The sequence below is a fragment of the Periophthalmus magnuspinnatus genome, chromosome 8, assembly GCF_009829125.3.
Source record: "Periophthalmus magnuspinnatus isolate fPerMag1 chromosome 8, fPerMag1.2.pri, whole genome shotgun sequence".
NCBI lineage: Eukaryota > Metazoa > Chordata > Actinopteri > Gobiiformes > Gobiidae > Periophthalmus > Periophthalmus magnuspinnatus.
In genome coordinates, this window is record NC_047133.1 from 20,845,118 (window position 1) to 20,870,034 (window position 24,917).

Below are 24,917 nucleotides of genomic sequence, written 5' to 3' on the forward strand. Positions count from 1 at the left end.
CTCAATACCAACTCCGATACATAAAACACTCTTTATTTAGACAATAGAATGTGATTTTCAACATTAAATGGTAGTACTTTTTTATATTACCATGTTATTATTATATCTGTGTAATCCCTCAGTCGTCCTGGTAGGTTCCATAGGCGTATACTAGTCTTATACTTGTTCTGATACAGCTCAAGATTGTTCTAAACCTATTCATGTCAATCACTATGGCAACCATCCTCATTTTCCATTATACTGAAACCCATGGATAGGTTGTGTCCGCTTGACATCGTAACATCCAAGAATGCCCGTAGTTTATAACTGAGCTGCAGGACAGGTCAGGACTTGCAGATTTCTTGACCTGGTTTATGGTTAATATCTCTGTAATTATTGGGTTTTTCCCTGTGAACCGAAAAGCCCACCATGTTCTCTGTCAGCATAAACAAAAGTAAATTTTTTTTTTTTTTTTTGCAATAGCTTCAGAAAGTGGTGCCATTATACAACCCCAAAGATGTGATTGTTGCCAGTTGAACAGTTTAAGCATTCATCTGTGGGAGCTAGAATCACACCGACAACCTGTGGGTCAGGTGATGTTTATGTCAAGAGCAGGATTCGAACCGGCAACCTTAGGATCAGCGGACAAACTACCAACACAGCCAACGCCGCCCCTACTTTAAGCCATCAGATTTATATGGCAAGTTTGTTAAAATAATGTTTAGGCTGTACATTTGTGGAGCATAACTTTCAAAAACAGTATATAAGTCTCCCATAGAGTTGTATTTGTGTAGTTTTTAACATGTTGCAGCTCCTGTCCACTGCCTTAACTTTAAATATTCATTAATTTTAGCGTGAGTTGGCAAAAACAAAGAGATACAATTGCACAGGAAGTAGTGACGCTAACAGTGAGGTTGCTGGGTGCAGTCTATTAGCCTATTCAACAAAGAAGTCCTAGTTTTTATTTTGGCAGTACACACAGAAAATGTATCTGTCAAACACTTCTACGTACTTCGCAAACATTTATACTGTTTACAACCCAAACGACAAACCGCTCTATAACCGCAGGGCATCCCACATCAGTTGGGTGAGTTTGATTGACACCACCCAGCGTGTGGTAATTGCATGTCTGCGTTTCTGTCTGCCTGTCTGTCATCCGTTGAACCAGCCCCATCAGACCTGTCTGTGCCTTCTCCAAATGCATAAAATACTCTCATTAATTCTATGCCTCACGGTTCAAAAGCCACTTAACCTTGTATTGACTTCGGTGGCGTGATCGTGCAGTCTGTCAGTCACATTCTGTCACACAGTTCAACTTCCTGTCACACGTTCAAACGCCCGGGACCCACATGCCTGCCTTCTCCTTTTTCTAAAGCATGCACCGCCTCACACACACACACACACACACCCACACACACCCACACACACATACACACACATTCTCCACCCCTCCCTTCTACCTCTTTCTCTCGCTATCCCCCCGTCTATCTCTCCCCCTTCTCGATCTTCTCTCTCTCCTCCCTTTTTCCCTCTGTCGCTGCCCTCTCTCTCCCTATCTATCTTCCTTTCTATCTTTACCTCCCTTTCTCTCTCTCGTTCTTCCTCTTTCATGCATTTTTCCCTCTCTCTCTCCCTCTCTCCCCCCTTGTCTCTCCCTGTCTCCTTCTCTCTCTACCAAATCCTCTTCCCTCTTCACCCTATTTTTCTTCTCTTCTTTCACTCACTCTCTCTCTCTCTCTCTCTCTCCCTGTCTCCCCACTCTTTCTCCCTCTTTCTCTTCCTGTCCCCCTTTCCCTCTCTCGTTCTCGCTCCTCATCAACCCCCCCTCACCTGCCCCCCGTCTCCCCTCTCTGTCTCCTCCTGTCTCTTCTTCCTCTCTCTGTCCCTGTCTCTCCGCCTCTTCTTCCTCTCTCTCCCTGTCTCCCCTCTCTGTCTCTCCCCTGTCTCTCCTTCCGCTCTCTCCCTGTCTCCCCTCTCTCTCTCCCCCCTGTCTCCCTATTCCTCTCCCCTCATTCTTCCTCTCTTCTCTTTCCCTCTCTCTCCCTGCCTCCCCCCTCTCTCCCTATTCCTCTCTATCTCCCCTCTCTCCTCTTTCACTCCTCCTTGACCCCTAATCTCTCTGCTCCCTGCTCTTTCTCTTCTCCTTCTTCCTCTCTCCTTGCCTCTCCCTCTACCTCCCATGTCTATTTCTCCCCTCTCTTTTTTTTGCTTGCTTTCCCTGCACTCTTCTCTCTTTCCCTCTCTCCCCCTCTATCACTCCTCTCCCTCTTTCCTCCCTACCTCCCCTTCTCTCTGCATCCGTCCAGAATTTCTTGGCAGTGGTCTTGGGTAAACAGAGTATTTTTAGCCGGAGGTCATATAGGCCTGCGTCTTAATCACCACACTCCCATTTTCCCAGCAGCTCAAGCCAGAGGAGAGGGGCCTGCAGCCGACGTCTTCGCTGTAAGGAGGGATAGACGAAAAGAGAGATAGAGGGAGAGATGGAGAGATAGAATTCAACACAAAAAGACAGGGATATTTATTTCTTCTCCTTAACCAACTCCACTAGTTCCATTTAGATGTATTTACTCTTGCTGCAGAGGAAGAGAGAGGGTATTTCGAGTAGTTATCATAGTAACCCGATAAGGCCGTTGTGTACATTGTAAAAACCCTTCACATATGGACTACAGGCTGTGCATTAATCAAATGACATCCAAGTATTTCTATGTGCCTTGTAAAAAGCAATTAGGACGTTGAGTGCTGGGGGATAAGTGCAGTGCTGGAGGAAGTACTCTTATTTTGTAAAAGTACAGATACAGAGGTACAAAGTTACTGAAGTAAAAGTATCACATGGAAAAAATGCATTTACAAACTTGATGAGTAAAAAGCATTTCACACAAGTGTTGCTAATTTGTTAAAGTTTTCAATGTAGTTATAATTATTCAAAAATGATACATATTTTGGTCAACAGTAAATGACATAATATGGGCCCTTTAAAGACAGTTTTAAAATATATTTAACTGCACAGATGAACACACTGGAAATTCTCTGACCAATGATCAAATATTCCTTGAAAGTAATCTATTTAAAATGCTGTGAGAAGTGGCTTAACCTGTATGACGCCTTCGCTCATGGTGTAATCAGTGTTATTCTCTGCACTTCCTCCTCTGCAGAGCTGCATATAGAGTTTCAGGCCTTTCCTTCCGTTCCCAAACAAAGTTACTTCTCTATGGGATACCATAGTCTTCTTCTGACTGATCTGGTGTTGAGTTGCATTGTATGAGGTTTGGTCTGTGGAATTTTAACGTTCATTCCTGATAAAATCTCTGCAAAACACAAAGCTGTAACAATTTTTTCTCGTTTTGTCGTATAGTTTGCGAATAACAACTGTAACACAATAAGGAATTCAAGTTTAAAGGGCCCATGTTACACTGTTTTCTGATGTTGTTTCCTCATCACAAACAGACCTGGAGTTGTGTTTTGTTTCATTCACACATGTTTAACACACAAACTGCATATTTAGGCTGAAAACACTCTGTTCCACCTTGTGATGTCATGTGGTAATACAGGAAGTGCTCCGCTGTGTTTTTAAACTTCATACACTTTCACTAGAATTGCCTATCTCTATTGAAATAAAGATAAAACTGCTTCATGACATCACAAGGTGGAACAGAGCATTTTGAGCTTTGGAGACGTAGACTGCCTAATGATGCAGGATTACTTAAACAAATCACAACTCCACGTTTTTGTTTTTGAGGCAGTAACAACATTATAACGTGACTTAAAGCTCACAAGAATCAATTTTGTAGACAACTGTGCTTCTGTTGCCCCAAATAATATACATTTTTTTCAGTAATCACTCAACAAATCACTCTTTACTGTACTAATACTGCGGGGCCCAATTCCCTGGTCCCAGCAGTAGCCCATGTCAGCTCTGTGAAGCGGGGGTCGCAGACAGAAGCGCTGTCTGGAGATGTTCGGGCTCTTCTTTGTCCTTTTTAATCCCCGTGTCAAATTGTTTCCTGCGCTCCACAGGAAGTGCCCAGTGAAGGCCCCAACATCAGTGTGTGCAGGGGATTGTGGGAAAGCGGGGGCGGCACATAAGGTAGCCAGGAGTCCGCTGTAGTGATGTGGAGAAAAAGGCTAGGGGGTTTTGGACAGCTGTGGAGCTTCAAAGTAGTGGAGCAGCCATCTTCAAACAGTTGTGGAAACATAAACATGTTTTATTTCTACTGCAAGAATCTGGACGTGTACGGTTCTGCCTATCAAAAATATCATACGGTTCTTTTTGTTTGAGTACAGTTTTATTACACAGTGAAATATCTGAAAAGGCAGTTCAAAACATGTACCTGGATCATAATACTATCAAATAATACCACAGTACATACAATTCTCATTTGTTTGTTTTAATTTTACATTTGTTTGCATTCATGATAATCATCCCCTTAGGATTATAAGGTTCTATCTGAGTTTTTTGTCAAACTGTGTTCAGATATTCTTGCTACCAAATACTTCTGTGTATTTTAAATGGGGGGTATCATGCAAAATAAACCTTTTTGAGCTTTACCATGTTTATAAGGTTGAATTAAACTTTGTAATAGTTCTAATGTTATTATGTTGTTTCCTCATCACAAACAGACCTGGAGTTGTGTTTTGTTTCATTCACACAAATCCTGCATAATGAGGCTAAGTTCTTCTCTTAAACAGAAAACACTCTATTCCACCTTGTGATGTCATGTGGTAATACAGGAAGTTCTCCACTGTGTTTTTAAACTCCATACACCGTTACTAGAATCATTTGGATAATTTCGGCCCTGGAATTGCCAACCTCTACTAAATTAAATGTTAAAGGAATCTGTTAACTTGACTGACCACCACTTTATGACATCACAAGGTGGAACAGAGCATTTTGAGCTTTGGAGATGTAGACAGACTAATAATAAAGGATTACTCAAGCGTGTCAATGAAATAAAACACAACTCGAGGTATGTTTTTGATGAAGTACCAACAAAATAACATGGACATTCAAAGTGAACAAAATGATAATATTAATACATAATCATAAAGCATCAGTGTTTTCTCTGTACTGATTTCATTCATACAGACAAGTCCATACAAAAATATATGTTAACACCCTGGCAGTGCGCCAGCTTTTCCTAGAAACTCAAAACATTTCCACATTAGCTGTCACTGTAATGATGACTGCTGCCTCATGAAATTTGACTTTGAACATGACATTTTGCTGTCAACTGCGCATGAGACAAGTCTATACCAAATATAATGGTTACATAGGAATGTTAGGACTCAAAGAAATGTGCTGAGGCTGTAAAGAAGCTGGAAAACAAAGTACAGATTATCAAAATATCAAGGTTCTCAAATAAATAAAGTCTTTTTTTATTTAGATTTTTTGTATTAGATTTTTTTTTTATTATTACAATTTTTTTATTAAATTTTTGATTTTTTAATTTTGACAGTAGGTCAGGTGGTAGAGTGTTTGTCCGCTAATCCCAAAGTTGCCTGTTCGAATCCCGCTCATAAACATCATTGGTTGAGTGGTCAGCGGTCCACTGATCCACAGGTTGCCGGTGCGATTTCAGCTCCCACAGATGGATGCTGTTGTTGTGTCCTTGGGCAAGACACTTAACCCACCTCGTTCCCAGTGTCTGTGTACTCTGGTGTATGAACGTGTGTGTGAATGAGTGAATGGTTCATTGATATAAACTGCTTTGAGTGCTTTGAGGGTGGACATGTGTGACATACGCTGCAGAATGTACTAAACACTTATCTTTGGCTTTGTGATGATCATGGCCCATTTCATTAGGTTTTATCTCACAGCAATTTGAAATAAACAGTTTTACATTGCATAGTTGGCTATATTCTCCTCAAAGGGCTAATCCCATGCCCATTCTGTCGGTATATTAACTAGCATACACTGTCTGCGTACTTGTCTGTGTTATGCAGTGAGCATTTCAATATCTGTGTTTATTTTGGTGCTTTCGAGTGGCGTCTGGGATCGCCAAGTGCTCATGGCTCCACTGACAGTTGGCAAGCAGGTTTGGCGAGACCTTTATAGTTTTAAAGACGTGTAATTGTTATAATTAATTTGACCTAAATAGAGACAGTTGAGCGTTTTGACATATTGATCAATCAAAATTAAAAATACAATTTACAATTCTTCAAAATATAACATGATTTAACCTTTTAACATGACCCACTTACTGCTACCTCAACAACTTCACAATGTGATTCATTTCGCTTGAGGTTTATTTATACAGCACATTCAAAACTATTTCAGATTACCAAAGTGCTTCACTTAAAAGTAAACAAAAAAAGCAAATATACAGATAACACGATACATGGGAAAAGAACAAAAAAAACCCTAAGACATCCAGTCGAACTAGTATTAAATTCCAGGGAGAAGGGGTGGGATTATCATTATCAGCTAAATTGACTTAGGCTAACAGAAGTAGACCTGCCACGACAATTACTATATTGACTATAGTTAGTAGTCAGTACATGAAAGCTGGAACATTATATTTTTGGCCTCAGTATTTATCATGAGTACTTTTCCTTTGCAAAAGTGGGGGATTTGGGGGATTTCTGTTGTATTATGATGAGATTTGAGCTATAGAAGGGTGAACAACAGGGTCACTTTTATGGCTAAATATTGGTACATTCTGCTGTTTATTTATTTTTGCTTATGTCTTTTAATGAAACACTCAATTTAAAAACTGTTTTCTGGAATTATGTTGCATTATTTAAACCTTAATTAGTGGCACAAGGTTGTTTCAATATTATTGTTTATTGCAATTTTTCTCTGTAGCTTCAAAATTTATCATGACAGGTACATTTACAGATAATTCCGCTTTAAGGTTTGGTTTCAATATTATTGTTTATCGTCTATATTTACTATATATATATATATATATATATATATATATATATATATATATATATATATATATATATATATATTATATATTGCCCTTCAAATGTTATTGTGGCAAGCCTAAACAGAAGGCTATCACAAACCTATATAAAGATCTATACGGCTAAACATAGCTGGACGTTTCTATTGTTATGTCGCAAACCCACTTACCGCGCCATTAATTACGTTTGCAGAGACTCTGAATACTTACTCTGCATTACAGGGGCAAAAATAGTTCACTAGGACAATAGATTGGATCAGGGAAGTGCTCATGAAAAGATATAGGAAATGGCCTCCGCAGCCTCGTAAGCTGAGTCCAAACAGATAAAGCTATATCGGGACCTATTGATTAGTTCTGCTTTCTTCCTCAAGGAGAGCCCATCTGGACTTATCAGATCAATACTGCCATAAATTAACCAGAAGTGGGTGACTACAGGACAGAGACCCCAGGGGGCAAGAGAGGTTGGCTTCCTGAACGGTGATCCCAAAGGTGAAAGACAGGAAGGAAGAAGATAAAACGTTTGTCACTTGTAGTTTGTGTGCTCAGTATATACAGGAAGTAGGAAAAAAGCTGATAATTAGATAAACAAACAACCACATATCTGATAAAGTGGAAATGAACCTTGGACTGCAGATAAAATGATGAGAAGTGTGAGGAGGACTGCCAAAATTTGAACTCAAAAGTCAAAGAGTTGGTTCGCAATAGGCTAGTGATGCAGAAAGACAAACGTTGAACCAAAAATAATACAAAAATAACAGCGTGAATTGACAGAACCAAAAGGTGATGCTACCCCAGATAGAAATTATGGACTTAGTAGTAAAAATTAAGTAAAATTATACCTATGTTCCTAACTGATGATGATGATAATAATAATAATAATAATAATAATAATAATAATAATAATAATAATAATAATAATAATAATAATAATAATAATAATAATAATAATAATAATAATAATACATACATACATACATACATACATACATACAATACATAGTAAAGAAAGAAAGAAAGAAAGAAAGAAAGAAAGAAAGAAAGAATGAAAATCCCTGAAAATCTGGTAGACCAATCAGAATCAGTTGGAAGGAACCAATGGGTACCTTTTTTGGGTGCATGTGACCCTGATGGGGAAAGTAGCACGGGAGGACATCACGACCCACTTAAAAATTTGAATGGGTTTGTAGACTTGTCACGGTAACATACTTTAAAGTTCGATATATTGCTGAGTAAATATAGACGATAAACGATAATATTGAAACTAATTTATGCCACTGACCCAACAATCCAAGAGCAGATTTAAACCAAAAACATATTCTAAATGTACGATATAGTAATCATTGTGACAGGCCATTGAGTTTGAGTGACTTTCTACTACGGTAATTGCATTAAAAAATATATAGTACTAGTTCCCTTGATTTGTATTAGCCAGTTAGTTAGTTAGTTGTGCATATATTGGTGTAAAACAGGAGATGCAGATAGAATGGTGAATGAATGGTTTTGTATACACTGACCTTTTGACCTCGTGTCCTGACTGGTGTGAGCGCTTTAGCCTTGAGTCGAGCTGTAGTCACCCTGTCACGTTTATTTTGAGTTTCTGTCTTACTTCTCTCACTCTGTTTACATAGCCAAACCAATAAAGAGGCTGTATCCATGTACTAATGTGTGGGACATATGTGTGTGGAGGAGGTTATCAGGTTTGTCAAGTACTAACTGCACAGCAAAACTATTAAACTATAAACCAGGAGTAAGTTTGGATTGAAGTTAAAATTACAAGGAATGAACCAACCATTAACCAACACTAAAACAAGCCTAATCAAGTCAAAAGTGTAAACTGGCAGAGAACAAACTAAACATGATTTCATAATGGCTGTGTAATCCCTCAGTCGTCCAGGTCTGATCCAGAGCAAAAGACGAATTTAAATCTGTCAACTAGACAAATCGTTGTAGGACTACAGCGATTTGTCTAGTTGACAGATTTATACTTTGTCTTTTGCTATGATTTCATAATGGGCAACGTTTTCAACAATTAACTATAAATTCAGCTAAACCGAGACTTGAACTGCTGAAGACCAGTGGTGGAATGTAACAAAGTACACGTAGTAAAGTACTGTACTTACGTAAACCTAAAAATTCTACTTAAGTACATTTTACAGTGGATACTTTACTTTTACTTCACTACATTTGAGAGCAGTATCTGTACTTTCTACTCCACTATGTTTTTGAACTGGACTGAAAAGTAAAAAGTACTTTTCATATGATTTGAGGAGTTATTTTTACTATGTTCTTGATAACATCCTGACTAAAGTTCAAGCTTCGGCTTTGGGCAACAAATATAAATATACAAAATTCATAAGAAAAATTAAGAAACTGATTTGTATTGTTACTGCGACCATTTTTTCTACTAATACTACTACTTTTTACTCTTTAAGTACATTTTTAAATGGGTGCTTACATACTTACGTGGATTTTTTAAATGTGTTGCTTTTATTTTTTATTTGAGTAACTTTTTACCTCTATATCTGTACATTTATTTAAGTAACAAAATTGAGTATTTCATCACACCAAAAGAAGCTTGCATAATAAAATGGGCCGCTCTACCACAGATTGAAAACCTCAGCTTTGGAGGACAGATATATTCACAACACCCCCTCTGTAAGTGAGCCCCCTTGGCGTATCTGGACGGTTTGTAGTGGGATCAGTGTCAGAGTGGGGGGGTGTCCACGGCCAACTGTAGGGCCCCGAGCCAAGGACATATCCAATGGGAGTGAGCTGTCAGATAGAGAGAGGAGAGGAAGAGGAGTTATTTACATCCTGTTTCTATTGCCCCTCACAGACACGCCATCTCCGAAGTGTCCGCAGAGATGAAGAGCCTGATCATCGACAAGAACAAGATGAGTCCTGATGAAGACCCCGAGCTGCTGGTTAAAGGTTAGCCAGTCACATGACACTAAACATTGAATGCAGTATGTTGAATGTTGTACTTAAAGGTCAAATATTATGCAAAATTGACTCATGTGCGCTTTAAACTATGTTATAATGTTGTTACCTCATCAAAAACATACCTTGGATTTGTGTTTTTGTTTCATTCACGCATGTCTGAGTAACCCTTTATTATTAGTCAGTCTACATCTCCAAAGCTCTAAATGCTCGGTTCCACCTTGTGATGTCATGAAGTGGTAGTTTTCAAGTTAACAGCTACTTTTTAACTTTTGTTCAGGAGAGATTGTCAGTTCCAAAGCTGAAATCATTGAAATGATTCTAGTTTAAGTTTAAAAACAAACACAGTAAAGCACTTCCTGTATTAGCACATGACATCACAAGGTGGAACGGAAGGTGGAGTGTTTTCTGTTTGAAAGAAGAACTCAGCCAATTATGCAGAGTTTCTGTGTTAAACATGTGTGAATGAAACAAAACACAACTCTGGGTATGTTTTTGATGAGGAAACAACATTATAACATAGATCAGAAAACAGCGTAACATGGGCCCTTTAATGAACACTACCAGTAACTGACGAGTACCAGTAACCTTCACATCAACTTGTCGGCATAGCAACCAATAGCTAACAATTTGTTCATTAGTAAGTCTTAAGTCATGCTTATTAAGGTAGTTTAGTTTTTATTATAAAGTGGTACAGAACAATCTTCGGTCTTTACTTATTGTGATTGGTTAGAAATGTAAAACAAGACATAAAGGAAATTCAAGGCATAATTTTGTTCACCTTATACCGGAAGTTGCCATGGGTGCCACCATCGTCATTCATTTTATATTATTTTGCATGGGGTGGCCGACCTTGACAGCTAATAAGTTCTATACAGACATTGTGGCCCTGTTAGTCACATGGACATAGAACATTCCACACAATTAAACGTACCTGCAAAAATTCTGCATTGAAATGAATGGGATTCTCTCTTAATCGGAAGTACTGTACCACCACAAAGAAAGCCCAGTTCAGTTCTACCTGATTTACAGCAAAAGTGGGTGAAGCGAAGAAAAGTCAATACCTTTTTTGATAATTGCCTGAAAAAATAAAAATATGATTACATTAAAAAAATGTTTAATCACCTATAAACGTGCACTATTTTGTATGATTGAAAGTACAGTATTATGAATTATTTTTCCTTTACCAGATGCTCCAAAGATTTCAGACATTTCATTTTATGCTGGTCTACATATATTTATATACGCCCTTGTTCTGTCAGATCTATAAAACAATGTCTTTTTACCACATGATGACTGTATCAGATCCACCCCATGTCTGCACTCTTGCTGTTCTTTGTATATCCAGTACTGCTTACGATGATCTCATGTGTTATTCTTGCACTTTATATTTACTTTGTACAAACTGCAGTGGTTGTGTTACCTGTTTGGGATGGCGACAGATAAATTTGACTGCAGTTACTAAGCGCATTTGGCTCACACGCGTCTCATGGTATATTGGCCTTTCTCTGCCCCCACCTTCAAAACCTACAACAACACTGGATACATGGGTCTCTAGGCCACTTCGTACACATTAGCAGCCTTCAGTACTATAACCTTGGCACCTTAAATATACCATGACATTTCTCCCTATTCATTTCACAGGGATATTCTTTCAGAAGGACCTCTATTCAAGCAGGATATCCCGAAGCAACTAGGGCTAGATGTACGGCCAGCCCTGTTGCTTGTTCTAGCTTTGGGGGGGGATGCATTTTAAAAGGGATGTTCCCACTGGTTTATTGACATTCTTTTGTTGATTTTAAGTTAAAATGAACAGCTCCTGGTCAATGACATCATGCAGATTTCCTCACGCTCAAGTAAAGTGAGTATGTGTTTGAAAAAGTGTGGAACGTTATTGTGGGGGTATTACATCATGGCCTTTTTTGTGATTTTCAAAGGTGGGTAGTGAAATAAAACTGCAGTAACATTATATAACAGAGCTGCAATGATTAATCTGAATAATCTTGCCTCTAAAGACTCTGAAACCCACGCCGAAGGACCTTTTATAACAAAGACAGCGGCAGAATTGCATCAAAATATCAAAACATGGCAAGGCTAGTTTATTTGTAAAGCACAATTTCGTACACAAAGGAATTCAAAGTGCTTTACAGAATAAGAAAGATGTTGAAATCACAATACAACAAATCACAACATAAAAAAATCACAAATAATTATCAGAACATTAATATTAAAAGTGAAGAGTGCAGAATAAAAACCTTTATAAAAAAAAAAAACACATTTTCAGATTTTTATCAATATTGCATTAGATCTTAGAGCCCTTCAGATGCTATATTTCTGACTTTTTATTAAGTTAAACAATCCATTCTTAAAAGTTTCTATAATACAACTACAACTACTGGACTCAACAACAGAAACTACCCTAATATGTAACGGCCTGTATCACTCTGCTCCCATGTCCCTTTATACTGGACAATGCTTCAAAACTTCTATTCAAAAGCTGTACAGAGAAAGACTGTTTGCTCAGTTTGAGTTTTAAAGGAGGGGCTTTGGGGTTCAGAGGTCACAAATGAAACATATTAAGGTTGAAACGTGGTCCTCGGGGGAGGCATTAGCGGGGACTGAGATGGGTTCCAGATGGGGGTCCATGGGGGGGGTTAAACAGGGGGTCCCAGGACGCCATAACCGCTCTTCTGTCTCTTCCTGTCTCTTCTGTTTGACTTGGAAAAACTGTCTCAAAGTTCACAAACAGAAAGACATGTGTTGGACATCCCATAGAAGTGTTGGGGTTGTGTACATGCGCTTTTAAACAACGGGCTGAGCAAACGGTCTTTCACAAGCCACGAACCAAGATAAGAAACGAGGTGAATTAAGGCACTGGTCTTATCTTATAAACTTTGTAATGTTTTCGTTCTGGGGCTCTGTTCATTCAGTAGACCGGTCACCATAATGTTTGAAGTGCGATATATTGATGAAGTAAATATAGACAATAAATGATACTATTGAAACTAATTTATACCACTGACACAGCAAACGAAGAGCAGATTCAAACCAAAAAAATATTCTTAATCTACAATATTGTCAAAAAATCATGAGCTGCTACTTAGTTTGCATCTGTAATGAGTCATAGAAGTTATTTATTCAAACTTTTACAGCTTAAATATTATGGTATGGCTAAAAATGACCAAAAATGTCTCAGTGGTGCAATGAAAATAGACACATGATTAATACTGCCCCCAAAAATATTGTTCCAGCCTTCATATATAGTAATTATAATGACAGACCCGCCACTTATGCACTTATCTTGAAAAGTTGGTGTCTTAAATCTTTAAAAAGACCACCATTTAGATTAAGTTAATATCTTGAATCCCATTTATCATATTGTTGTGTTTCTTGGTGTATTTTCAGTTGCTGCTGTTATGGCACTTTGCTGTTGTGACCATACAGCTCGCTATAGTTTGACAGATTAAGGTTTTAATATCTTAAGCTTACAAGTCCATAACACATTACAGACTGTTTACTTTTTATGAACTTAAACATCCTATACTATGCAAAATTTACTCTTCTGAGCTTTAAACCATGTTAGAATGCTGTTACCTGATCAAAAACATACCTGGAGTTGTGTTTTGTTTCATTCACACACGTTTGAGTAACCCTGCATTATTAATCTGTAACATCTCCAAAGCTCAAAATGCTCTGTTCCACCTTGTGATGTCATGAAGTAATAGTTTAATAGTAGTGTAGAGATTGACAGTTCCAGGGCTGAAATCATCCAAATGATTTTAGTGAAGGTTTATGGAGTTTAAAAACACAGTGGAGCACTTCCTGTATTAGCATGTGACATCACAAGGTGGAAGTGTTTTCTGTCTGAGAGAAGAGCTCAGTCTAAATATGCAGGATTTAAGTGTTAAACATGTGTGAATGAAACAAAACACAACTCCAGGTATGTTTATGATGAGGAAACAACATTATAACATAGATCAGAAAACAGCGTAATACAGGCCCTTTAAACTATATGTTTATAGTAAAGTTAACAGTATTTTTCACACCCCTACAGCATTCGCCCAATACTACACCTCAGTTTTCCTTTTTCCTTTTCACGTGGCGTTTGCTAATACCCTCCTCGTCTAAGATGTGGCGGTGCCGTTAAGACTACAGTTTATCGCCGTGGGCCATATCTGGGGGGCTTTGAGAAAAGCTGCTATACTTACCCTATAGAGGCACTCTTAAACAGGAAACCTCTCCTAGCGCTAGCCCCCCTTATTTTTCTGGCTTTATTTTTATTCTTGAGTGGCAGTGGGGGCTTTGTGCTGCCTGGGAAAACCATTTGGGGCAGATGAAAGTTAAATGGCAGGAGAGTGAGAGCAAAGGGTGAAGCGTGCAGGCGAAGTGAGCAGAAGTGACAGGTGGCACGCAGCTTGTTAACCGCAGAGGGAAGTCGTGATGCTAGCATGGCGTCACTCCCGGTTTTTCACAGGGTAGAAAGCCCAAGGTACAAGGCCTAATTGTTCCTTTTAAACCCGTTATAAACCATATGGGCACACACACACATGCCACGTTACAAGTGTGGCAGGGCAGTGCTGTATATTTTCTAGGAATAGTTGTGTCCAGGTGGCTCGCTGTAAGCTCTCCATTTGAGCTGGACCAGTGGTGGATGAAGTACTCAATTTTGTCACTTAAGTAGAAAGTTGTGTAATACGGGCCGTTTAAGTAGAAGTACCGATACAAGAATGAAAACATACTCTAGTAAAAGTAAAAGTATCACATAAAAATGAACTTAAAGAGTAAAAACTAAAAGTATTTCACACAGCTTTTGAGGTCTTATAAAGCTTAAAATTTTGTGATTTTGATAAAGATTTGTGCTGAGTTTTGTTCAATAGAAGCAAATGAAACTATATTTTTTCCTGTTTTTCTTTTGCTCAAACTATGACCGTGTTAAAAATAAACTCATCCTTTTCAGCAGGTCTCAAACATTAATAAAACTACTTTCGCTTTTCAGTACACATACCTGCTCTCAAGTATAAAGTATAAGTGGATACTTTTACTTCACTACATTTAAGTACAGTACTTTACTACTTTGGTATGTTTCACCATTGATTTGGACAATATAAGGTTTATAAGATAACACTGAAATTACAGAAATTTTTGAAGGTTCGCAGAATTAAACTATGATGTAATAAAACTTTTCTCATGTTAGTTTTAACTTTGAAAAAAAAAAAAAGAGTTGATAGAAACCAAACTGAGATATTTAAGCCTATTTCTTCTTTTGCGAGACATAAGTGTTAACTCCATCAACTCCTCAACCGCAATCAACTTATTCACAGCCTTATTTTAAAGGTGCGATACCTGATTTTCACACTGCAGAAGGACCAAGTAGATATTTGAATCTGTCCAACTGATCTGTAGCTCACACAAATCCTTCAGCACATTGTTAATATCCGGATACATTCATTTAACACGTCTTAAGAACAGTTTTTTCAACGTGAGAAATGAAACTGGGGTAGACGGCCCAAGCGCAGCCAATCAGAGCGTGGCTTTCAGTGCTTACTTCCTGGTTGATGGGAAATAAAAAACACTTACTATTACTTTTCTATTATCGTGCAGTGGGCTCATTCTGTCACTACATTCATACTACTTACTACTACTTTTACAATATACACAAAATCGACACATTTTCAACCCCAGCCCTAAACATTTATGATTGACAGCAAATTTGATCTAATTATCAATATCGGGAGAGTTCAAGTTTCGTCCACGTGTGCTCTTCATTAGACCTCTGAGTGAACTTTAGCCTTTTCGCCAACTCCAGTCTCCGGGGGCAACATCTGGCAAGTTCTTTCTTCCCAGCGTTTATTTATCCAGTTATGACATTAAATATTTATTAGGAACAATTTGCGCGCATAGCTGGAGGCAGGCAGGGCATTTCTGTTGTTTGTGCAAAATGATTCCCAAAATGCATATTAAATTGTTGATTGGAAAAGCTTTGCCCGAGACTAAATCTAATCTTCCACTCTACAGCACTTGTACTTATGTGTTACGTTTCTCACTCTGTCAACCTCTTAAGTGGCAATTACACTGTCTACATGAAGGGTTTAGGCCTATGCTTTAGCGCAATGTATTTTTATACCATGGTACTTATTTGAACAAGAAAGGCTGGATCAGAGTTCATGGACAATTACACATGCCTTAAGTTAGACAGTGTTCATAAGGAGGCCAGATGTAGCAGTTAGCTCAGTCTCTAATATCAGCCTACAACCGTATATGAATTCCTACCACATGAAAGAAATATATACGAAAATATACAAGAAAAGTATCTCTCTATCTGCTTCGGGAGTGAGAGTGGTGCAGGAGAACCAGGCGAAGAACATTGATGGATTGCTTCCTGCTTAACCCCAGTCTGTGCTGATGTTGGGTCCATGTGGGCGAGATACTTCACCCACAATGTGAGCAGTATAGCGGGAGGAAGGGGATCTAAGTTACAAACATGCCAAATTAGTCAGAAGGAACTACATAAACCATGATTCTTAGCTCGATTTCTAAGATGAAACTTTGAAATCTGCTCGCATTAAGGCACTTCGATTGAATCAGTAGCGTATTTTCTACCATACTGCATCAATCAATATAGTGCCATAACGTTAAATTCTGACATTCATTGATAGAACACAGAATAGACGTTTGTTCACATAGATTTTGCACATGTGTTGCAGGCTGGCTGTTTCGTGAGGTGCGGGGGAACTGGATCAAGCAGCGGCGTTACTGGTTTGTTCTGAGCCAGGACTCTCTGGACTATTACACTGGTCCAGAGAAGGGAGCTCGTAGACTGGGAACTCTGGTCCTTACCAACCTCTGCTCTGTCATCTGGCCCGACAAACAGACATTTAAGGAAACCGGTGAGTGTGAATATGTAGTCTGTAACAGTGGGAAATTTGTTCAGAAGTTAGTTTATGTGTTTATTCATCAGGGACAATGCACATGAAAACACTGACCTATGCAAAAGAGGTAATATGTTACAGTGGTTTACGTTCTAAAAGTAATCTGCAATAGGTGAAATCCACAAAGTAGACAATAATTATATATGTTTTGCAGCTGTAAAACTCCTCACCACATACTTTATACACTTTTCTCACACAGGCATTAACATTTTCTCACATTTCTCTCTTGTTTAAACACTCTCAAAGTTCAAACTTTCGTATATTATAAACCCCTTCCTCGATGATCGCTTTAAATGTGCTGTTCACTTGCCTCTGCTCCAGCGGTATCCACAGAGGAGCCTCTCCGCGCACAGAAACACTTTTAAGTCCAAAGCGTTTTTGAAATTTGCTGGTGCAGAACGTTTCATCGACATTGTGGGTTTTGTCGGGGAGAAAACTTGCAAACATACAGCACTTCAGAGTGACCCTGCGATCCAACATTTATGTAAATTTAACCCTAATATATTGATCTCTTCAGTCTCTTGAGGCTGTGGTTTGGCGGGTTACAGTTAGATTTAATATGATGTATTTTCTTGCTGTCTTTCTCGCTTAAATAAAGCAACACGGCAGGACATTGTACAGCTCACCTTTATTCAACAACTTATACTTTGAATAGGTTGTTTATGCTTTCAGATTTCAATAAAAGTGACTGTTAGCTTTGAGATGCAGTGATCTAGCGTGTTGCTATGCATAGAGCCTATTGCTAATTTCCAGCTGCAGTCCCTGGACAGGCTGATGTCATAAATGTCGTACTGGCCAATAAAATACAATAAATGTAGAGTTCAAGTATAAGTCTTAATCTTAATGTTTAGTCAAAAAATTCATTCTTTACATGTCGAGGATGTTTATGGTATAGTTTGGGGCTCTAGGAATGAAAAATGGAACTTGGTGTGTCTTTAATTTATTTATCCTTTTAGTTTTTCTTTTGTTTTAGTTTTTTTTTTTTTCTAATATAAAATATCAGTACTTTTACACTACAAAAATATACACTACTTTTAGTCATAGTTTCAGTGACTGGTCTATAATCTTGTGTGGTAAATGTCAGTTGTGTGGTAAATGTCAGTTTTGTCATTGCCAGAAACTCATCCAGTAGTTTCTTTTTTTTTTTTCAATATCACGCTTGTGGTCAGTTTTCCCTCCGAAATGACCTGGGTAAGTTTGGGAAAGTCCAGCTGTGTTTAGCCCATGTTGGTTTAGTTTGAGTAATCAGATGGGGCATTCACTTCCCTGCTCTGGAATTAGTCAAACAAAGAGGAATAAGGATGAAATTCTTTGATGTTGCCATTGGAAACAGTCATGACTTGTTCTCGGTAGTCTGGGAGTCCCTCTGTCTGTCAATAGGGAGGATTATGTCCCGCTAACTTCACCAAACCATGTAAATTGTTGAATTCATTGTACAAAACCACTATAGTTCTTGCTAACTCAATATCCACGGGACTTCTGTTGAGAATTTTCAACACTTGCTTTGTCCAAAGTGCGCTTACTTGCTACTGAATCGCTTTGTGTTTCACCCCTTAGCGAAGTAACACATACAAAAAGAAGCACACGTTCATCACTTCCTCTGGGTTATTTCTCGTTTTTATTGTAAGATATGTGGGAACTATATATGCGAATGTATAGGGGAAGTTTTAAAAAAAACTTGGAGCTATTAAAACTTCCTAACCCACAGTGTTTTCTACAGCAAGATTCATCACAAATCATCAGCTAAAACAACTAAATATCCTTTTTTAGTAAAGAACCTTATTACGCTGTTTTCTGATCTATGTTATAATGTTGTTACCTCATCAAAAACATACTTGGAGTTGGGTTTGTTTCATTTACACATGTTTGAGTAACCCTTTATTAGTCTGTCTCCATCTCCAAAGCTCAAAATGCTCTCTTGCACCTTGTGATGTCATGAAGTGGTAGTTTTCAAATTAACGGCTCCTTTTACCTTTAGTTCAGTAGAGATTGGCAAGTCCAGGGTTGAACTCATCCAAATGATTCTAGTGAAGGAGTTTCAAAACACAATGGAGCACTTCCTGTATCACCACATGACATCACAAGGTGGAACAGAGTGTTTTCTGTTTGAGAGAAGAACTCAGCCTAAATATACAGGGATTTTGTGTGTCAAACATGTGTGAATGAAACAAAACACAACTCCATATACGTTTTTGATGAGGAAACAACATCATAACAGATTAGAAAACAGCGTAACATGGGCCCCTTTAAGAATCACCTACACAGATATGCAGATTGTGCCAAGTCACGTAGCAGGAAACCCCGATAACAGCAGAGGGGCTGAGGCACACACACACATACAGAGGAAGCGTGGCGTTTTTACCATTGTTGCACATTCCTTTAAATGGGACACATGTCGAGGTTAGCACTTGTCTCATAGGTCAACAAACTATTTGGTTTTGGCGTGGTCCCTGGTTTCGCGTCTGAACTTTGACCCTGACCTTTACTTTCCAATGAATCGCTGGGTTGGGATGATGTCATGAAATTGCACTGGCCTTTAAGGGTTTATTGAGATGAGGGAAGAAAAACTGTTATGTGGTGATGATTTTTGTGCTATAGTGAAATAATGAACCGAAGCACTAGTAGGATTCATATTTATGTAAAGGCATCGGCAGCAGAAGTATTGATGTTGCTATGGGAACTGAAAAAGTAGCATTGCATCTCCAGGTTATTCATATGAAAATACAATGTAGTTAACAGTGGCGGAATGTAATGGAGTAAAAGTAGTAAAGTACTGTTCTTAAGTAAAGGACAGATACCTAAAATTTATACTTGGGTAAATTTGATAGTTGGTACTTTTTACTTTAACTTCACTACATTTGAGAGCAGGTATCACCACAAATCTATCTGTCTTCTCAAAATCACTACTTTGAAGCCTTATAAGAACTCAAAATATGTGTGAAATACTCTAAGTACATTTTTAAACAGGTACTTTTTTCATGTGATACTTTTACTTGAATAACAGAATTGAGTATTTCTTCCACCACTGATAGTTAATAATAATAAACTGCTCTAGTCTTGCCTCTATAACACTGTGTAAATCTGAAAACAACTACTTTCTTCTCCCATTATTCATATGACAAGTGATACACAGATGCCAACAAGCTGTGTGTTTCTTTCAGGGTACTGGAGCCTAACAGTGTACGGACGTAAGCACTGCTACAGACTCTTCACCAAACACTTCAATGAGGCTGTGCACTGGGCTTGTGCCATTCAGAAAATCATTGACACCAAAGCACCAGTGGAGACGCCCACCCAGCTCCTCATCCGAGATATCGAGGTATTCAAGACACTATAACCAGGGCTGTCAGCAGAAATTTGGGGGCCTATAAGGCAAGAAGCCTCACGTGGCTATATATTATTTACGTATATTATTACTTACCAATGCATTGCTGTTGATAAGAAATTAAAGAGTCATGGTGGAACATATTTAAACTTTTTTTTAAACGGTCATTGGAAAATTATCACATTTTTATACAGCGCTTTTCCAACTTTAAGGCATTCAAAGCACTTTACATCAAGGAACCACTCACCCATTCACACACACTCATACACTATTGCCCAAGGACACACATCCATCTTTGGGAGCTGGAATTGCACCGCCAACCTGTGGGCCAGTGGATCTGACTGCTCAACCAGTGATATATCGAGAGCGGGATGTGAACCAGCTACCTTCAGATCAGTGGACAAAAACTCTACCAAGCTACTATCACTTTCACATTTTGCTGAAACGCCATAATAATAGAAATGGGTCCACTGACTTCCTGTTCAAACCTCAAATACAGCACAATATGGAATTACTCAAAATGTATCAGTCAAAATAAAACTTGATGATGAGGGAACAGCATTATAACATGGTTGAAAGACTAGTTTACATAAGATGTCTCCTTTAATTACAAAAGGAAGGTGAAACAGGTTCAGTAATTCCCTGTTGGAGAATTAGTTGGATCTTGTGGTTAGACAAGTATAACACAGAGTTACCTTATCAGAAGATCTCGCCTATTTCACCATCTTCAGTTGGCTAAAAAAACAAAACCTGTTAATACAGATGTGATTGCGTGCTATTCTGTAGACATTTTCAAGAAATGTTAGTAATGATGTTGATAAAAGGCGTATATCCAGACCCACATTAAAAACGCCATTGTAAAACACATTACTGTACCGGTGCCCTGTTACTATGGAAACCACCGAGCAGCTGAGTCCAAAGTTTCCTCTGGGTTTCCTATGAATCACTTCAACTCACAGCCCTGGCAGGACTTCTGATAAATGATGAAATGCGATAATAAATTCAATACAAAGGATTTTTATGACCACAATTATGATATCTGCAAACCTTTGATTTGTTGCCACTAAAATAAAAAATGACTTACTATTTGTCATTAAACAGTAAAACACATTTTGTGTATCATGTGTCCCTAGCAAGAGGTGGAGCAGTGCATTTTGATGATTAAAGCTCCGGTATGGAACTTTTCCTTGTCTCCATGATGATGTTTTGCCATGCTCTGAATGTTCCACAGAAGAATAGTCTGCAAGAAAAGTTACATAGTGTGACTTTATTGTAACATTCAAAATATTTTTGAGAGTTATCTTCTTTGCTGCTCTGTGCCAGTGGGATAAAATGTAATGATACAGTCTAAAAGAAGATGTTATGGTTTAGCCTGGAATGTTCCACAGTAAAGCATTAAAAGTCCCATATTACACCATTTCTGATCTATGTTATAATGTTGTTTCCTCATCACAAATATACCTGGAGTTGTGTTTTGTTTCATTGTTACTTTTAACACGCAAACTCTGCATATTTAGGTTCTTCTCTCAAACAGAAAACACTCTGTTCCACCTGGTGATGTCATGTGGTAATACAGGAAGTGCTCCACTTTAAACTCCATACACCTTCACTAGAATCATTTGGATAATTTCAGCCCTGTAATTGCAAATCTCTACTTAACTAAAGGTAAAAGATAGTTGTTAACTTGAAAACTACCATTTCATGACATCACAAGGTGGAACAGAGCATTTTGAGCTTTGGAGGTGTAGACAGACTAATACGAGTTACTCAAACTTATACAAATGAAACAAAACACAACTCCAGGCATGTTTTTGAAGAAGTAACAACATTATAATATAACTAAAAGTTAACAAGAATATTTTTTGTCTAATATAGGGCTGTTAAACTCATCTATCTCCATGGAAACAAACAGGTCAGATCTGTAAAGTGGCGAGTGGCACAGTTAGAAAGTATGTATTGTTTTCAAGTTTGTTTGTTTTTTAGATATTTTTTTTAGATCATTTAAGATATGTGTGATAGTTAAATTGAATGCCTTTCTAAAAAGTTACACAATAGACCTTTAGTAATTTAAAATGTTTTACAATAATAATAATAATAAATACGCTTACACACAGCTATTTAGTAACAGTTGTGATGCAGCTCACGTGTAGAAGTCTGTTTTTACGGAGCAGACATATTTTTAGACGCGGAGTTACTGGAGAACAGAGCGTGCTGGAATCTCATTGAGACAGACAGATGACCCGCTCACATCGCTCTGCCCCACGGGTGAAGAGGGGGGGCAGTTTTTGGCAGGCGAGATTAGGAAGGGCTTGGCATGAAACAGTAAAGGCCAGATAAGTGGTCCTTTGCACGGCCTCCTGTCCCGGTAATCTCCCAGCGAGGTCTATAATCTGGAAGAAAGTGGTTAATCTGCCCCTGTCTGTCCCTGTCTGCCCCTGTCTGGTCAGATGTGCGACAGCAGCTCAGTTAGTACAGTGTTAATCCACTGATTTAAAGGTTGGTGGTTTGAATCCCGCTCTTGACATAAAAATATTGTTACTGGAACGATCACATTCACTGACCCACAGATTGGCAGTGCGATTCCAGCTCCCACAGATGAATGCTGACATTGTATCCTTGGGCAAGACACTTAACCCACCTTGCCCACATTGTCTGTGTACACTTGTATATGTATGTGTGAGTGGTTGCTTGATATAAAGCGATTTTAGTGTCTTGAAGGTGGAAAAGTGCTGTATAAAAATGTGACCCTTGACCATTTACAATATCCAAAATACATGCAAAAATATTTTAAAGTTAAAAAAATAAAGGTGCACTGTGTAGACTATTCTACTGTGGAACATTCAATGCAAAGGAATAATGTATCAAGCAGGTGACAGACCTTTCACCAAAAAAGTTACATATATTGCACCTTTAAAGCAAGCATATGTTGGCTCAGTTTTTCTCTCAAACAGAAAACTCTCCACCTTGTGATGTCATGTAGTAATACAGGAAGTGCTCCACTGTTTTTAAACTCCATACACCTTCACTAGAATCATTTGGATGATTTCCTGGAATTGCCAATCTCTACTGAAATAAAGGTAAAAGGAGCTGTTAACTTGAAAACTGCAACCCACTGCATGACATCATAAGGTGGAACAGAGCATTTTGAGCTTCGGAGACATAAACAGACTAGTAATGCAGGTTTACTCAAACTTGTGTGAATGAAACAAAACAAAACACAACTCCAGGTATGTTTTTGAGGTAACATTATAATATGGCTTAAAGCTCACAAGAGTCAATATTGCATACTATAGGACCTTTAACATTAAATGTTGTCTCTGTTGTTATTGAGTAATCTCTTATATCATATGGAACAACAGTAGTACAGTTTCGTGGTTCATTTCTGTTGATTTTTAACACTCCTTTGCAGCTTGTTGCCTTCTGCTTCCTTCACCTCTCACCTCAGACACACTTTCACAAATGGGTGAAGAATTTTCCCTCAAGTGTGAGATTGGACCAGCCACTGCAGCGAAATCAAATGGACAAGAACAGTGTGGCTATTGTGTAACTGCCACAGCCTGCTTATCTGAACGGCACGGATTCAAGACATAACCATAGAATAGGGAGACACATTGGAGTTTTAGTTTAGTCCCATAGCCAGAAGTCTCAAATGAAAACAGAGCAGTGTTTATATTCTTAAAGCAGACATATTATGCAAATTCGACTTTTCAGAACTTTTAACTTGAGTTTTTCCACTTCTCATTTACTCTCTGAAGTTGTATTTGGAGTGAGTGACTGCTCTGTACTTGCTTTGTTCTCTAATTTTATTTTCTCAATCGGTGATAGGCGTAGGATTTGGATTCAGCATTGCGTAGTCATTTTGGTATAAGTGGAAAAAAATCTACTACTCACTAGTCGTTCGATCTGCAGCTATCCATAGGAGGGATAGGATAGGCTGACAACTTCACAGGTCTTTGTTGGGATGACATTTATGGTGACGTCAGCTTCCATTGGACACCGCACTTTTGTAACACAGAAGCCATCGGACTTGTTATTTTTATTAAGTCAAACACAATAAGCATTCTTTAATAAGTAAAGTAAAATCAAGTCTAATAGTTGAAAAGCTATGCCGTGCTTTAGGCAGGGCTGCCAGCTGTTCCTTGATCTAATTAGAATTGCAATTTGAATGGTTGTAATTAATTCGCAAAGGCTGCAGTTATTACAGAAACATTAACATCAGCAAGAACAAAATATTTCATCTTAATATGTACAAAACCTGCTAGCCCTGTTCTCCTATTAAAGATCCTATATTTCACAAAATTTACTCTTGTGAGCTTTTAAGTAATTCTTTATTATTAGTCTGTCTACATCTCAAAATGCTCTGTTCCACCTTGTGATGTCATGAAGTGGTAGTTTTCAAGTTAACAGCTACATTTTACCTTTTGTTTTGTAGAGATTGGCAAATTCTAAGTTTCTTAAATCATCAAAATTATCCTAGTGAGCGTGTATAGAGTTTAAAAACACAGTGGAGCACTTTCTGTATTACCACATGACATCACAAGGTGGAACAGAGCATTTTCCGACAAAAGAGTTTGTGTGCTAATGTGTGAATGAAACAAAACACAACTCCAGATATGTTTTTGATGAGGAAACAACATTATAAAATAGATCAGAAAACAGTGCAATATGGGCCCTCTAATAATCACAACTGCAATACAAAAATCTCAAAAAATGTGTTATTTACAAACAACGCACAGTGGCGTTAAAGCACTTTCAAAGTTCGAAATCCGACTGACTTGGCAGGGAGTAATAACAGACTATAATGTTACCAGCGCTTCGATTACACACAGCATATGT

At 38.2% G+C, this 24,917-nt stretch overlaps 1 protein-coding gene across 1 annotated transcript in view; it reads left to right on the plus strand.

Annotated features, from left to right (window-relative positions):
- Window positions 1-24,917, plus strand: part of plekhh3 (pleckstrin homology, MyTH4 and FERM domain containing H3) — a 57,829-nt gene that overhangs the window by 17,356 nt on the left and 15,556 nt on the right. The window contains exons 3-5 of the mRNA XM_033971886.2: window positions 9,724-9,818; window positions 16,532-16,714; window positions 19,918-20,075. Of these exons, the coding sequence (XP_033827777.1) occupies window positions 9,724-9,818; window positions 16,532-16,714; window positions 19,918-20,075 (436 nt within the window). The remainder of the gene's footprint in view (window positions 1-9,723; window positions 9,819-16,531; window positions 16,715-19,917; window positions 20,076-24,917) is intronic.